Source organism: Xenopus tropicalis, chromosome 9 (assembly GCF_000004195.4).
Source record: "Xenopus tropicalis strain Nigerian chromosome 9, UCB_Xtro_10.0, whole genome shotgun sequence".
Lineage (NCBI taxonomy): Eukaryota > Metazoa > Chordata > Amphibia > Anura > Pipidae > Xenopus > Xenopus tropicalis.
Window position 1 is genome coordinate 70,309,777 of NC_030685.2, and position 15,425 is coordinate 70,325,201.

The 15,425-nt window shown below is 37.9% G+C and overlaps 1 protein-coding gene and 1 pseudogene across 2 annotated transcripts in view; one reads left to right on the forward strand and one right to left on the reverse strand.

Annotated features, from left to right (window-relative positions):
* scn2a (sodium channel, voltage gated, type II alpha subunit) overlaps positions 1-15,425 on the reverse strand; it is a 161,118-nt gene that overhangs the window by 46,853 nt on the left and 98,840 nt on the right. Inside the window, exons 6-13 of one of the 2 annotated variants that reach the window (XM_031893392.1) lie at positions 14,533-14,661; positions 12,961-13,052; positions 11,731-11,925; positions 11,042-11,105; positions 9,014-9,155; positions 6,580-6,774; positions 3,564-3,866; positions 1,403-1,735 (exon numbers count right to left, since the gene is read on the reverse strand). In XM_031893392.1, the coding sequence (XP_031749252.1) occupies positions 1,403-1,735; positions 3,564-3,866; positions 6,580-6,774; positions 9,014-9,155; positions 11,042-11,105; positions 11,731-11,925; positions 12,961-13,052; positions 14,533-14,661 (1,453 nt within the window). The remainder of the gene's footprint in view (positions 1-1,402; positions 1,736-3,563; positions 3,867-6,579; positions 6,775-9,013; positions 9,156-11,041; positions 11,106-11,730; positions 11,926-12,960; positions 13,053-14,532; positions 14,662-15,425) is intronic. The other variant, XM_031893391.1, reaches the window with a different exon arrangement.
* LOC116407884 lies at positions 5,053-5,217 on the forward strand (annotated as a pseudogene).

The window sequence follows — 15,425 nt, forward strand, 5'->3', positions numbered from 1 at the left end:
CATTTCATGCTATATGCTTCTGAGATATATTAGAAATAAATTTTTTTCCACTTCCAAATAGTTTAAACTACTATGCAGGCATCAAAATTAGTCATGAGCGAATCTGTCCTGTTGTGCTTCAGCGAAACATTCACAAAACAGAGAAAACTCCTTTGTCGTGCAACTTTTTTGCTGCACACAACTTTTTTTGATGCAACCGATCCCATTTTGAAGGGAATGTGCTTATTTTGTGAGTATTTTGACGCAACCGCGCCTATTTTGACGTGATCACACCAATTTTGACACACAACTTTTTTGGACGTGCAACGGATTTTTTCACAACAAATTTTCATGGAAGTTTCGAGAAACAATTCACCAATAGCGATATGCGAAAATTCGCTGCAAATCCATGCCTGGTGAGATAATTTGCTCATCACTAATCAAAATGTATGCAAAAATGATTTGTGCAAAATGTAGCACACAAAAGAATGGGAAAGTTACATTAAACATAAAAATACAGATGAGTGAAACTGGATAGTTTTGCTAAAATATTTTCAAAACTGCAGCAAATAGTGACGAACGAATCTGTCGCGTTTCATGTAGCTGGAAAATTTGCAAATCTATGGCAAAAAATTGGCAAAACAGTGAAAATGTTGCGCATCAAAAAATATTTAACCTTTTTGTAAATGCGTGCAACAATTTTTTGGGATGAGGGCAACAATTATTTGTTACGCGGCTAAGTGTGGCGCCCATTTTGCGTCAAAAATCCACCAATGGCAAAACATGGAAATTTTCCAATTTTGCAAATCACTAGTAGCAAAATTTGTGAAATGGTCTATGGATGATAGACTTTTTTTCTGTAGTTTTTCTGAGAGCGAGCAAGTGCATTTTTCCAGCAAAACAAAACATATTAGTACATTTTAATTAATTGCATGGCAAAATTCTAGCATGCATTTTACTGCAAAACTGCATTTATCCTTTATTAAAGAAGTATGTGCATTTACAAAAATGACTTTAAACATTTGGAAGTGTAACACAGAAGTGGCTGACAAAATTTACAATATACTGTATGCATTGTTCATTCTTACAGAATAATATTCCCCCAAACCCAATCATAATTATGAAGGGATAGCAGCAGTTATGAAAAACCCTAATAGCAATAATCGACTGTTCAGCTAGTACTTTTGTTTTCACTTATCATTACAGGATCTTTGGTCTGCTTTGCAGTGGTTGTGGGGGGATAGTGCAGGTATCTCTCTATCTATCTACTATACTGTCAATCATTACTTTTCAGCTAAAATGATGCAGGGCAACAGCAAGGCTTGATTGTGTTGTTATTCTGTATTTGTGTGGGGGGTGATATTTTACATACTCACAATATGCACACTTAAAAACAAAAAAAAAATATCCAAACTGATAATACCTCTGGAAAGAGCCCAATAGGAGCACTTGATCCACCCACCAGGGAGACTACTCCATTGCAGTCCACTGTGCTATGCATTTTCCCATTCATCGACAGCAAAGGCAAAATCCTAGATGATCTGCTAGTTTGACTAATGTTACTATTACGTCGGGCTCTGTGTCTTCCAGGCACAAAGAGAGGGTCCCTTCTGCTGTCCTCTTCAAAAGTGCTGCGTTCATCATCAGCAAAATCATTCTCTGACCCCACGTCCTTTGCCCGATCTTTGAAGCTGAAGATGCTTGTTTTGCTGTTGCGCCTTGGGGAAAACACGGGGCCTTGGATACTCAGAAGTGACTGTAGAATAAGCAAATGTAACTAGAAAGGGAAGTTAAGAACAAACTTCATGTTGGTTTGAAAAAGGTGAAGTCACTGAACGAAATCTGATCTGTTGTTGGCTCCACCCACTTTTTCTAACCTTTAGCCACAGTTATATAGTACAAACCACTGTGCAAAGTTTGGGGACCCTGGCTTTAATAGTGTCTGAATGGCAGCAACTTAAATTTCCCTACTAAAAGTCAATGAGTGACATCTGATTGGTGGGTTATGGCTCCACCCACTTTTTCTAACCTGGAACTGCAGTTACCCAGTGACTAACCTTGCAAAGTTTAGGGACCCTAGGATTAATAGTTAAAGAATGGCAGCAGTTTAAATTTAAACCAATAAAAGTCAATAGGTAAATTGTGATTGGTGGCTGGTGGATGTGCCCACTTTTTCTAACCTCGAGTCGAAGTCACCGAGTAACAAACAGTGGGCACCCTGGCATAAATAGTGTGAGAATGACAACATTTTAAATTTAAACCAATGAAATTCAATGGATAAAATCTGGTTGGCTGTTACTGGCCCAACCCACTTTTCCTATTTTTGAACTGCAGTCCCCCAGTGACCAACTTTGCAAAGTTTGGGGACTCAAGCATAAAAATTGTGGGACTGACAGTATTTAACCAGCATTTCACCATTGAAAGCAAATAGGTAAAATGTGATTGGCTGTTGTTGTCTAACTTTGAACCGCAAACAACCAGTGACTAGCTTTGAAAAGTTTAACAACCCTGGAGTTAAATAATGGCATCAGTTTAAATATAAACCAATGAAATTTAATGGGTGGAAACGGATTGGCTATTGGTGGCTCCACCCACCTGTTGAATAATGGCAGCAGTTTAAATTTAAACTAATGAAGGTCTATAGATGAAATCTGGCTCCAACCACTTTTCTAAATTTGGGATGTAGTCACCCAGTGACAAACTGTGCAAAGTTTGGGAACCCTGGCATTAAACCAGTATAATTCACTTCTACATGACCTGGCAAACTATTAGATAGCAACTTTTATCACTAGAATTTTGGACATTTTGGCAAAACATTGCTTTTCAGAAACTCAAATTTTCAATTTCTGCTAAAAAATTTTTTTTAATTTAGATAAATCTGCCCCTTGGTCTACACTTTTGTAAACTTAGCACAGATTCGAAAGTTTGATATTTTTATCTGATACCTATTTTTTCTTGTGTTACTTTTGAAGTCAGTTCTTTTATTCCTATTATCTGAAGTTCCATGTAATAGAATATGGGGGTGGTGTGGGGGGTTGTGGTTTAAACGACAGTTAAAAATGGTGGACTACAAAAAAGCTGATAACAAACAAACTACAATAAAACCACAAACTCTTCATTATAAGAAACATTCTTCATTATAAGATTACTATCTTCATATCAATACATATAAATTACATACAAAAACTATATAAAAACTAGGGAATCCAGCCTTTTTTTAATGGATTCCGTTTTGGTTGCCGGAATTTATTTTCGCTGTTCGCCATTCGCGTGCCAACTTTTAACCCTTCCCGATCCTAATTAGCAATCAGCTAAACCCTAAAAAGTGGGTTCGGTGCATCCCTAATAAAAACATACAACCAAAGATGACCCTTTACATGTTTTTTTTGTTACTGGATCTTTAAAGCTTTATTAGCCACCTGTATTGTAAATCAGAACAGATAGATATTAAATCTAGTATTTTTTATATCGGGAGTTTTCAAGGCTTAATACTGAAAACATATATTCCTCTAGCATTATAATTCTACTGAACTATTATGAGTGGGGAAAAATATCTGGCAAGGACAGTTCATGGGAAATCTTACCTGGTGGGGCATTGAGGATTTCCTGTATTCCTCTAGCCGTCTCCCTTCCCTGGTAAAATTCAACCCTTTCCTTTTTATACTGTCTTCAGATCCAGATTTGTAACATTTTTCCTTATCCCCTTTTTCCTGTCCATCACAATGTGCTACCTGTTTTCTTTGCTTCCTCCAGTTCCTCCGCTCTTTAGCGCTCTTAGAGCTCAGCTTGGATACAGTTGAGGAGCACTCAGACGCGTCTTCCAGACCAACTTCCTCACTTAATTCTTGTGACTCTCCAAACACATCTGCAACTGCTGCTGCCAATGCCTAGACAATAACATATCATGATAAAGACCTTTGGGTGTTATTTGGTCCATGAAGCTCTTCAGTAGTAAGCAAATTACCAAATGTTCTAAATATGTTTCCAGTGAGAATCCTATCTGCTTTTTGAACACCATGCTCTATCTTTTTTTTGTGGCCACTAGTGATGGGCGAAATGTTTCGCCAGGCATGGATTCGCGGCGAATTTCCGTGTTTTGCCATTGACGGATTGTTTTGCGGAATGGATGAAAAATTTCGCCGCACGTCCAAAAATTGTTGCCGGCGTCAAAAAAGAATAGTCACGGGGGTCAAAAGAATAGCCGTGTGACAAAATAATAGCCGCGTGACAAAATAATAGCCGCGGGCGATGAAATAATAGCCAAGAGCGACAAAATAATAGCTGCGCGCGCCGAAACAATAGCCGTGCGACAAAATAATAGCCGCGGGCGACAAAACAATAGCCGCACGACAAAATAATAGCCGCGGGCGACAATTTTTTTTTGTCGCACAACATTTTCACCGTTTCACAAATTTTTTGCCGTTTCGCGAATCTTTTGAAAGATTTGCGAATTTTTCAGCGAAGCGAAATGGAACAGCTTTGCTCATCACTAGTGGCCACAGGAAGTATTACATTTTTCTAGCACACAAAAGGAATTCTGGGAATGAATTCCAAACTCCTAAGAAAAAATCCATTTACATGGGTTTATCCTATAGGCTACAGTTCACCCACTGGGTTTAAAGCTGAAGCCAGGATAATAGCTGATGAGATACATTCCCAGAATTCCTTTTGTTTGCTTTTATCTGTATGAGGCAGGCTCCTCAACCTTAATGATTTGTTTGTGAAACCACATGGTGACTCTACCTAAGCTGATCAGAAAACCCTGCACTACACTGATGAGCCTCAAGAAAGGTGAAACCGGTCTGTAGTTGGGAATCTGATCAGCTATTATCCTGGCTTCAGCTTCAAACCCTGTGGGTGAGCTGTAGCCTATAGGATAAACCCATGTAAATGGGATTTTTTTTTAGGATTTTGGAATTCATTCCCAGAATTCCTTTTGTTTGCTTTTATTTGTATGAGACAGTCTCCTCAACCTTTATGATTTGTTTGTGGAACCACATGGTGACTCTACCTAAGCTGATCAGAAAATCCTGCACTACACTGATGAGCCTCAAGAAAGGTGAAACCAGTCTGAGCTTTGCGCAGTGGCAGTATCATAGCCAATGAGGTCAAACCGAGGCGTGATTATTGCTTATTGTGATGAAGCTGAAGCTTGATGAAAGCGGAGGGGCTGTGTTCCCATTAGGGAAGAGCTGCTGACTTATTTTTTGTTGGGGCTTCGCACATGCTCATTATGCCTAATCATGCTTCACTTCCTTGCCACAGCCATTAGGTGGGCGGGAGGTATTTTTCTTTTATTCCTTCCAGCTGCCAGCTGGAGCCTTACCAAGGCGATTAATGGCATTGCACCCGTACACTTCTGCACCCTTTTTGTGTTTGATTTGTGCACCCTGGATGGGTGTCATAGTTCTCTGGGCTTGACCCTAGGCCAAGACTTGGTGATTTTCACCCTAGCTTTGACGAAGGTGAATCTGCCCGCACATGCTGTTCATTGGCGAAAACCTTGGACACATGAGCATCGGAGCCCATACCTTCGGGTAGGACTCACAGGCGATGACTCAACATCGTGAAACCAGTCTGTAGTTGGGAATCTGATCAGCTATTATCCTGGCTTCTGCTTTAAACCCAGTGGGTGAGCTTTAGCCCATAGGATAAACCCATGTAAATGGGATTTTTTTTTAGTAGTTTGGAATTCATTCCCAGAATCCCTTTTGTTTGCTTTTATCTGTATGAGGCAGTCTCCTCAACCTTAATGATTTGTTTTTCTTACATTAACAATTAAACGTAACACCTAAATAATACTGTCCACTCTTCCAGTGTTTAAAGAGAAGGTTTTTACTAGAAGGTTAATGTACCTGTTGAAAATGACTGATGCTTGGTGGTATAACGATTTAAGTAAAATAGTGAAGAACATTCAGAGTGATGAATGAAGGAGGACCTTTTCCCATAAACAAGTTTTAGTTAATAGAGTATAGGCTTTACTTGAGTTTACATGTATTCTTGTTACATATAATACCTGTCTAAACATATATACACGGATAACTGATATTGGCATAATGAGGTCAGGTCAAAAACAAATACAAAGGTCTATGCAGTGATTCTGACCCATGAAATTCCAGGAAAACATAAAATCCAGGAAAAATAATGTAAAATACATCTACTGTATATCACAACACATAGGAGTAGGAAATATTGTTAACCAGGTCATTTACCTCTCCATTGTCCACTCTACCAAGTAAAATAATGACATCATTTTAGGTGTTAGCCTAGTTTAAAAAAAATACCTATAAAAATTCTGAATACCTATAAAAATCAATCCTTTGTAAGGGATTATTTGCTTGATTACAATGCATGGCATTCCTTCACACTTAAGGAAGAAAGGTTTTATAAATATGTGTTTATTTGACACCAACTTTTACACCCTGCTGTAAAATACAGTATTTTACACACCTTTATAAATATGCTCCAGAGTGGTTATGTGAGCAACTTAAATACGTTGGCGGAAAGCATAATATTTCGTGACTGTGTCTGAAGCTGTTACAGTAAATATATATATTAGTGACCGTACAGGAGATTTTGTTAGGTATTATTGTGTTGTACCTGAGCTTCCTCTTGCTGTTTTTTCAACCTTTGAAATTCTGCCTCTTTCTGTACAGCTTCTTCTATGGTAGCCTGGTTCTGCTCTTCATAAGCCATGGCCACCACAGCCAAGATTAAGTTTACCAAGTAGAAAGAACCCAGGAAAATCACCAGCACAAAAAAGATCATGTAGGTTTTACCAGCAGCTCGTAGTGTCTATGCAAAAACAAAGGATTGTTTCAGTGGCCACATACATCCACGGAGGCCTTATTAAAGTACTGTATCTGGTAGACATGGGAGACCATTCAGTGGGAAACAGATGCCAGATGCTTCTTTCAAGGTCTGCTTTATAAGAAATTATGTAAGTATAAGGAAAACTTAATATCCAAATGACTGTATGAACAAACACACCTTCCAAAGGTCATTTTAGCTGTATTAAAAGGGGTATAGATTCACAGGAGGAGGGTGTTATTCTTCCCCTTTACAGAGCGCTGGTAAGGCCCCATCTAGAATATGCTGTTCAGTTTTGGTCTCCAATGCTCAAACGGGACATTATTGAGTTAGAGAGGGTCCAGAGAAGGGCAACTAAGCTGGTAAAGGGTATGGAAAGTCTCAGTTATGAAGATAGACTACTGGCCAAGTTGGGTCTGTTTACGCTGGAGAAGAGGCGCCTAAGAGGTGACATGATAACTATGTATAAATACATAAGGGGATCATATAATAACCTTTCTAATGCTTTATTTACCTGTAGGTCCTTCCAACGGACACGAGGGCACCCACTCCGATTAGAAGAAGGGAGGTTCCATTTAAATATTTGGAAAGGTTTTTTTTACTGGGAGAGCTGTGAAGCTGTGAATTCCCTCCCCGAATCAGTCATGCTGGCTGATACATTATATAGCTTTAAGAAGGGGCTGGATGGATTCTTAGCAAGTGAGGGAATACAGGGTTATGGGAGATAGCTCTCAGTACAAGTGAGGGAATACAGGGGTAGGGGGGATAGCTCTCAGTACAAGTGAGGGAATACAGGGGTAGGGGAGATAGCTCTCAGTACAAGTGAGGGAATACAGGGGTAGGGGGGATAGCTCTCAGTACAAGTGAGGGAATACAGGGGTAGGGGAGATAGCTCTCAGTACAAGTGAGGGAATACAGGGTTATGGGAGATAGCTCTCAGTACAAGTGAGGGAATACAGGGGTATGGGGGATAGCTCTTAGTACAAGTGAGGGAATACAGGGGTAGGGGAGATAGCTCTCAGTACAAGTGAGGGAATACAGGGGTATGGGGGATAGCTCTTAGTACAAGTGAGGGAATACAGGGGTATGGGAGATAGCTCTCAGTACAAGTGAGGGAATACAGGGGTATGGGGGATAGCTCTTAGTACAAGTGAGGGAATACAGGGGTAGGGGAGATAGCTCTCAGTACAAGTGAGGGAATATGGGAGATAGCTCTTAGTACAAGTTGATCCAGGGAATGGTCCGATTGCCATCTTGGAGTCAGGAAGGAATTTTTTCCCCTCTGCGGCAAATTAGAGGGGCTTCAGATGGGGTTTTTTGCCTTCCTCTGGATCAACTAGTAGTTAGGCAGGTTATATATAGGCATTATGGTTGAACGTGATGGACGTACGTCTTTTTTCAACCTAACTTACTATGTTACTATGTTCAGAGTTCCGGATTTTATATCTCAAAATTAGAGAGTTTTATTCACAGTAGTACATGCAACACCCTTTCTAGATTTTTTGGAAAAAACAATTCTCCATCACTAGTAGCGAATTTTTTTCCGCCAGGCATTGATTTGCAGCAAAATTCCACATTTCGCCATTGGCGAATTGTTTCATAACACTTCTGCAAAATAACTCTGCAAAAAATTTTGAAAATACAAATCCCATGTACAGTATAGAAGCACAGCAGGTTTTAGCTTCCAAATTTATTTTTTTATTCAAATGTAGAGTTTTTTTTATGGATACAAATTGAGAATAGAAATTTCAAAATTAAAAAAAAAAATATTGTTTTTTCACCATGATTTTCTGATGTGATTTTGAATTTTATATTTCACCCTTCAGTTTAAATGTATGCACTCTCTTTCATTCTCATTACAAAATCAGTCACCAACCTCCCATTCAGCAACGTATTAAATGATTCAAATATGTCCCTTGTGAGGCGCTTGCTCTCATCCTGGGTGCACAGCAAGAATCACTACCCTTAACAACAGAATGTTTTCCCCCAGAAAGGAAGTAGAGATACCCATGTCAGTACCAGAAAAACACATTCCCAGGAAAGCACAAGTGACTATTTTATTAGTAAATAAATCATAAATGTAGAAAAGAACTTTATGGAATAGAAAATGCTTCAACATGTAGGCATTTTTCTTTTACGGCACAAACACAATATAAATCAGAAGGAAAATAAAATAACAGTTGTTCTTATCCACAAAACCCAAACACCAGAAATACATTCTCACCAGCTGATAAAGATTTTCCCAGCAGTCTTGAGTCATCAGGCGAAACAGTGATAAGAAAGCCCAGTTGAATGTGTCAAAGCTTGTATAGCCGTAATTGGGATTCCTTCCAGCTTTCACACAGACGTAACCTTCTGGGCACTTACTGGTTTAGAAAGAAAAACATTCATTAGTTCTCTTTTGTAGGAAGTCAACAGAAAAACAATATTAATCCTAAGTATGTTACAAAGTTCCATTAGGTTGAAAAAAACCCATAAACCCATCAAGTATCAAACGTGGATTTTTATTTTCTAAATACCAATAAATGTTTTATGAATTTTTCACACGGCACTCCCTAAAAGGAAACCACAAAATCTGTCTATTGTTGTCAATTTTACAGTACAGTATGCTACTTCTATACCAGTGAGATATGGTCTTGTCACTCCAAAAGTGGTGTGCATGGGAAACAAATCGGAAAACTGTAATATTCTGATGAACACCATGATGGGTACCATAGAATGCACATCTTGTGCCCTATAAATTTCAACTTATAGGGCAGAAGTAGAAAATTGAAGTTCAGGAGTGAAACTTGGTTTCCTTTTTAAGATTCCTGCTAATAAAGCAATGTAAGTAGCTACATTTATAAATATCTGGTAATGACATTAGCTGAGCCAGAAGTAGATGGGGCTGCTCTTATATACAGTAAATAGTATATGAAAAGAAATATATGAGCATAAAGTTTAATCTTATGCTCCTGTCTAACTTTTCATTTACAGTAAGCTCTACCAATTTCTGCAAGCAGTTCAATGTCTGCAGTGAGCTGGTCTTTGCTAAGTCCATGGAACAAGCTAGCAGATAACTAGCCCTATATTTATTCCTTCCTAGTTCTTTTGCAACACTCATAGAATGCCGCTCTTTGGAAAAGGTGGGGGGGAATTATATTGGCATTCCGTTCCTTCTTCTACCTTCTGTATTTTGTAACATATTTATAAAAGGTTGAGCGGGTAGTTTAAGTGTTCACCATAACAGGGCACTAAAAATCCTAAAAAAAAGGACGGAGCTGTGAGGTCCTGCTCCCGCAAAACATTTCTTCATAATTTGGGAGTTTGTTTTTAATGGTCTTTTCTTTAAATTTATTGGCTTGCTTTTTGTGACAGAGTTCCTACAGCCCAACTTTGATCATTTTTCCTTGAAATGTATTAACTGTTCTATTCCATTTACCAGTTTAGTTTCATATCTCTACACTCTTTTCAGCTTATTAATATCCTTACTATAGAGTGACACTTGTGAGAAGATATGGTTCTCCTAAAGGTAAAGTCTTACCAGGCATTTATAAAGCAAAATTATGCTTTTACCCCTTGAGTCCATGCACTTTTCTTATACAAAAGAGTACTGGTTTGGCAGAAACTGACTGACTTTGTCTTGCAAAGTCTGTTATCCAGAATAAGCCCCAAATCTTTCCCCCAACGCAATTTGTATTACTAGCCTTAATTTTATGTTTGCCCATGTGTAAAATTTTGCATTTATTCCTGCACTTATTCTATGGTCCAGTTGGAATCATCAGCAAACAAAAATACAGTACTTACAATGCCACCCTCAAGATCATTTATTAGCAAACTGTAAAGCAAAGGACCACAAATAACTTACAAGAAGGGTCCAATTACAAAATACTCAAAATATAAAATATACAAAAAAAAATACAAAATATTTATCACCACTCTTTGTAATCCATCTTTCAGCCAGTTCTCTTCAAGTAAAAATATTATATTAAAGGCCAATATTCCCTAATTTAATCAGTAACCTTTTGTGTAGTACTGCATCAAATGCTTTAACAAAATCAAACTAAATCACATCCACTGCAACCCCAAGAGCTAGGCTTCTGCTTTCCTTCATAACAAGCAATTACAAGATCCACAGTGCATAAAACAACTATGACACAAGTATATTATGCAATTTCAACCAAATCTAAATATGTGACAAACACAAGTGGTATTGCGTTTCTGTAATAAGCATAAGGTAATTCCGGAATTTTTGAATTTAAAGTGTTCTTACCCAGTATCTGAGCTATTACCACAAACCAAAGGGTCCTTCTGATTTTCTAATTTATAAAACAGACCTGTGATGAAAAAATATGAACATTACATAATGACATATATTTACACAAATAAAGAGTTAACATGAGCAATTGATGGAGCCATTTTGATTTGTGCTTCCAGCATACACAACCACATCTTTTCCCTTCGAAATAATAGCTGTGCAATGCAGTCCCCCAATGTCAGACAAAAATGATTCTGACTTGGTATGAAGATACTAGTCATGTCTTTGTTACCATCATATTGGCAATACAGATATTATTTTCTGTTTATGTTTACAATAGGAGGTCATAGTCCCTAAGTCATTACCCAACCTATATGGATCATGCCCTAATCCTGTCCCACCATATCCTGGCTAGCAGAGAGCCTAAAGGCCAAGGCCCAGCTTCTTGTATGTATGTATTAATTAGGGAGTGTAGAAGAAATGTATACTACTGTAGCTACTACAGCAATTACCTGAAATCAGGAGTGTACTTTATGAGATAGCTTACCATCTGACATATGCCAAATTCAGAAATGGCAAAAAACAGGCAAAACAAAACAGAAAAATTCAACCTCTCGCCCTGCTAAAGTTTGCTCCTACCTAAAGGGAACAAACAATACATGATGAGAAGACAGTGCCTTTAGAAGGACATAACCATTGCTTACTTTCATTGAAATGCTCGTATAGACTGATATCTACAGAAGAGTTGTAAGGCCACAACAAACACTTATTCCTCAGGTGCCCCATGAAAAGCTGTAGCCCTATTAGTGCAAACACACTGAGGCAAAACACTGTGAGAATCATGACATCCGAAAGCTTCTTCACCGACTGAATCAGTGCGCCCACGATAGTTTTTAGACCTTGGAAAAAGACATAATGTATTTGAGTTAAAGGGGGAGTATAGCAGCAAATTTGCTTATTTTAAATACTGTTTACAAATAAAAGAGAAACACATAGCTATCAAGAAGTTCTATGATATTTTAGTCAATGGGAGTTGTCCTAGGCAAATTGCAACAATCACTATATATTTCATGCTTTTAGAGATTTTGGTCCACAAGAAAATTTCTAAATCTGCCTCTCTATGTTGCTGGACTAAATCTCCCTGCATACTCCAATTGTTTCTCGGAGTTTTGATAAATCTATGGGGCAGATTTATCAAAACACGAGTTCGAATCCCGAATGGGAAAAATTCCGATTGAAAACGAAAATGCGAAAAGATCGCAAATATCACGAAAATGCCTACGAAAAAAATCGCATTAGTCACGATAATATCGTATTGGCGATACAAAAGTAATGGAATTTTCCTACCGAACGGGTGTAAACAGCGGCAAAACTGTTCCGAATTTTTGTGCTAAAATCCGAAAAAGTCGCGAAAGCGTCGAAAAAGTCGCAAAAGCGTCGAAAAAGTCGCGCAAAGGTACAGAAAAGTCACCGAAAATACGATTGGACCAATGGAACCAACGGTCGGAGGATTTGTGGATAAGTAAATGTGCCCCTATGTATATTAAATTATGGTTTCAAAAGTTTTACATTGATTTTTTACATTATTTGTCTCATTGACTTAAATACATTACCAGGACAAAAGTGGTGTCCCTGAAAGCTAGTCATCAGTCTGAGCCCACCAATCATTGTTCCAGGCCCCAATGGGGGACTCTAAGGGAAGCTGCCTCAGTGCAACCCAAACTTAATTGCCTATGCAAGAGAATGCTCTAAAGAGAATTTTTAGGTCTCTAGTGGAGAATGTCTATATATTCTCAATACTAAAATATTGCCCAGGTCCACAAACTCTGTCACATATCTGCAATAGGGGAGTTCACACACAAACACAATGACAGACAACAAAGAAACAGTTGGATGTACAAGGGACCTAACACCTCACACCAATCACTTCTTACCTGGAATTACAGAAATAGTTTTCAAAGCTCTCAATACTCTGAAAGTTCGAAGAGCTGAAACATTGCCTAGGTTTACAAATTCTGTTACATACCTGTAGAATTGATAGTTAGAAATATTACTTAATCTTTTCATACATTTACCTTATCACATTTACTTTACCATTGTTTCTGTACTAACCAACCAGATCATAAATTGTGCATTTAATAATTAAAGCAACCAGGTCCGGACTGGATTCAAAATAACCTCCATATTTTATGTACACAGAAGACCAATAAATAGTGACTGTCTTTGGTATATTACAGCAGCCCCTCTGGCATTTGCCAGAATCTGAATTATAAGCACAGCAGGTCATTACACTGAGCACTGAAAATGGGGGGGCACAGCATGCTATAGAAAATGTAATGTTCTGATACTATTTACAGGTATGTACTTCATGGTATGTGGACATGAAAATGCCAGTTCTGTAGATCATTCAGCGAGTAATGTACTCCCTTTTGTAAAATATTGAGATAATAAACATCACCAAGGAATTCTATGGCAATGTTAAATGACAAGGTCCCAATTTCAGTGGTTTTATATGGGTCATGGAACTCATAGGTGACTAAATATCAATTTAATTATAAGTAGGGGAAACATTATTTAATACAATACACAAATTTTAATGGATCGTGTAAAACAAGTGAACACTAAGGGGCACATTTACTAATCCACGAATCCAAATCCCGAATGGGAAAAAATCGAATTGGAAACAAAAATCTTGCGACTTTTTTGTCGCCGTCGCATTTTTTCGTATTTTTTTTGTCGCCGGCACGACTTTATCGTATTTTGCGTGACTTTTTTGTCGCCGCCGTGATTTTTTCGTATTGAGCAATTGTAGACGGTGGAAAAACCAATCCGATTTTTTCGCGACGGCGACGAAAAAGTCACGGAAAATATACGATAAAGTCGTAACGGCGACAAAAAAATCGCGGGACATACGAAAAAGTCACGACGGCGACGAAAAAGTCGCAAAAATACCGATCACTACGAAAAAACGCGTTCGGACGCTTTCGGTCCATTCGTGGATTAGTAAATCTGCCCCATTTTACTAATCTGCCCCATTTATCAATGGTCGAGTTTGATTTTGAAGCTTTTTTGAGCTTTAAAATGATGGTTTTAAAACTCGAATGTGCAAAATGTAAAAATTTGCCATCTAAAAGCTTGCGGTTTTCTATAGAAGTCAATGGAAGTTGTCATAGGCAAATCAAACCTTATTCTCAAACTCAATTTTTTTTCTGTTTTTTGAGTTTTTAGAGCTTGCAAACTCGAAAAATCAAGATATTTGAGTTGATATTTGTGAGTGGGTTTTCCATATTCAATATGCAAGTTTATTTGTTTTAGAAAAACAAACTCGAAAATTAATAAATAAGCCCCTAAGAACCATCACTTATGATAAAGTCACTGAGCATCTTTTTAGAGAATATATTTTACAGGATATTCATGGCTATACACTAAAAAAAGCTTCTTTATAAGTAAAGTGAAGGAGCCTAAACGTTGCACTCATTACATAGAGAACTACGTCACATACTCACGCCAACACAATCACGCTGAAATCAAGCCAGTTCCAAGGGTCACGTAGAAAAGTAAATTTCTCTAAACAGAATCCCCTTGCAAGGATCTTTATCAATGATTCTAATGTATAGATCCCAGTGAATGTGTACCTAAAAAGAAATGACTTCAATTAATTAATTACATTACAATCATTAATTAAATTATTGTCAATCAATGAAATAAATAATTTGGCATTTAATGAATGAGAAGCTGAAAACGGTTTCTAAGCCAGAGAGGTAAATAAAGAATGGGACATCAATTCAGTTGCGCATGATGTATTGCTTTCGCCAGGCAGGGATTCACAGCAAATTTCCGCATTTTGCCATTGGCGAAATGTTTCATGAAACTTTCACGAAAACCGTTGACCAAATAGCCACGGTCATGGCAAAATGGGTGCGGTTGCGGCAAAATGGGTGCGGTTGCGGCAAAAAAAAAAAAAAGATAAGTGCGACAAAAAAAAAGACACAAGCAACAAAAAAGTCACGCAACAAAAGCATTTAGCAGATTTTTCACCATTCCGCAAATTTTCTGGTCATTTCGAGAATTTTTCCACTAAACGGGAAAGATTCGCTCATCACTAGTTACTTTTATTTTAAGAACTTTAATAGGTACATAAACCTTCCATAGTGTTACTCCATGCAAATGTTGCTGACCTACAACTTGTAGAATTGTATCAAGGAATACATTATGAAGGTAGCCACCAAACTATTTAATGCAATTCTAATGATAATCTTGCCTGCTTGTTTGGGTCACAACCAAGGGCGTTAAAATACAGGACAGCATTTGCCCTTCTGAAGTTTGATACTTGCTCAATCCAAGTATGTTGGCGAGATGACTGATGTAAAGCTGACAAGGACAAGGAAACTTTTCTAAA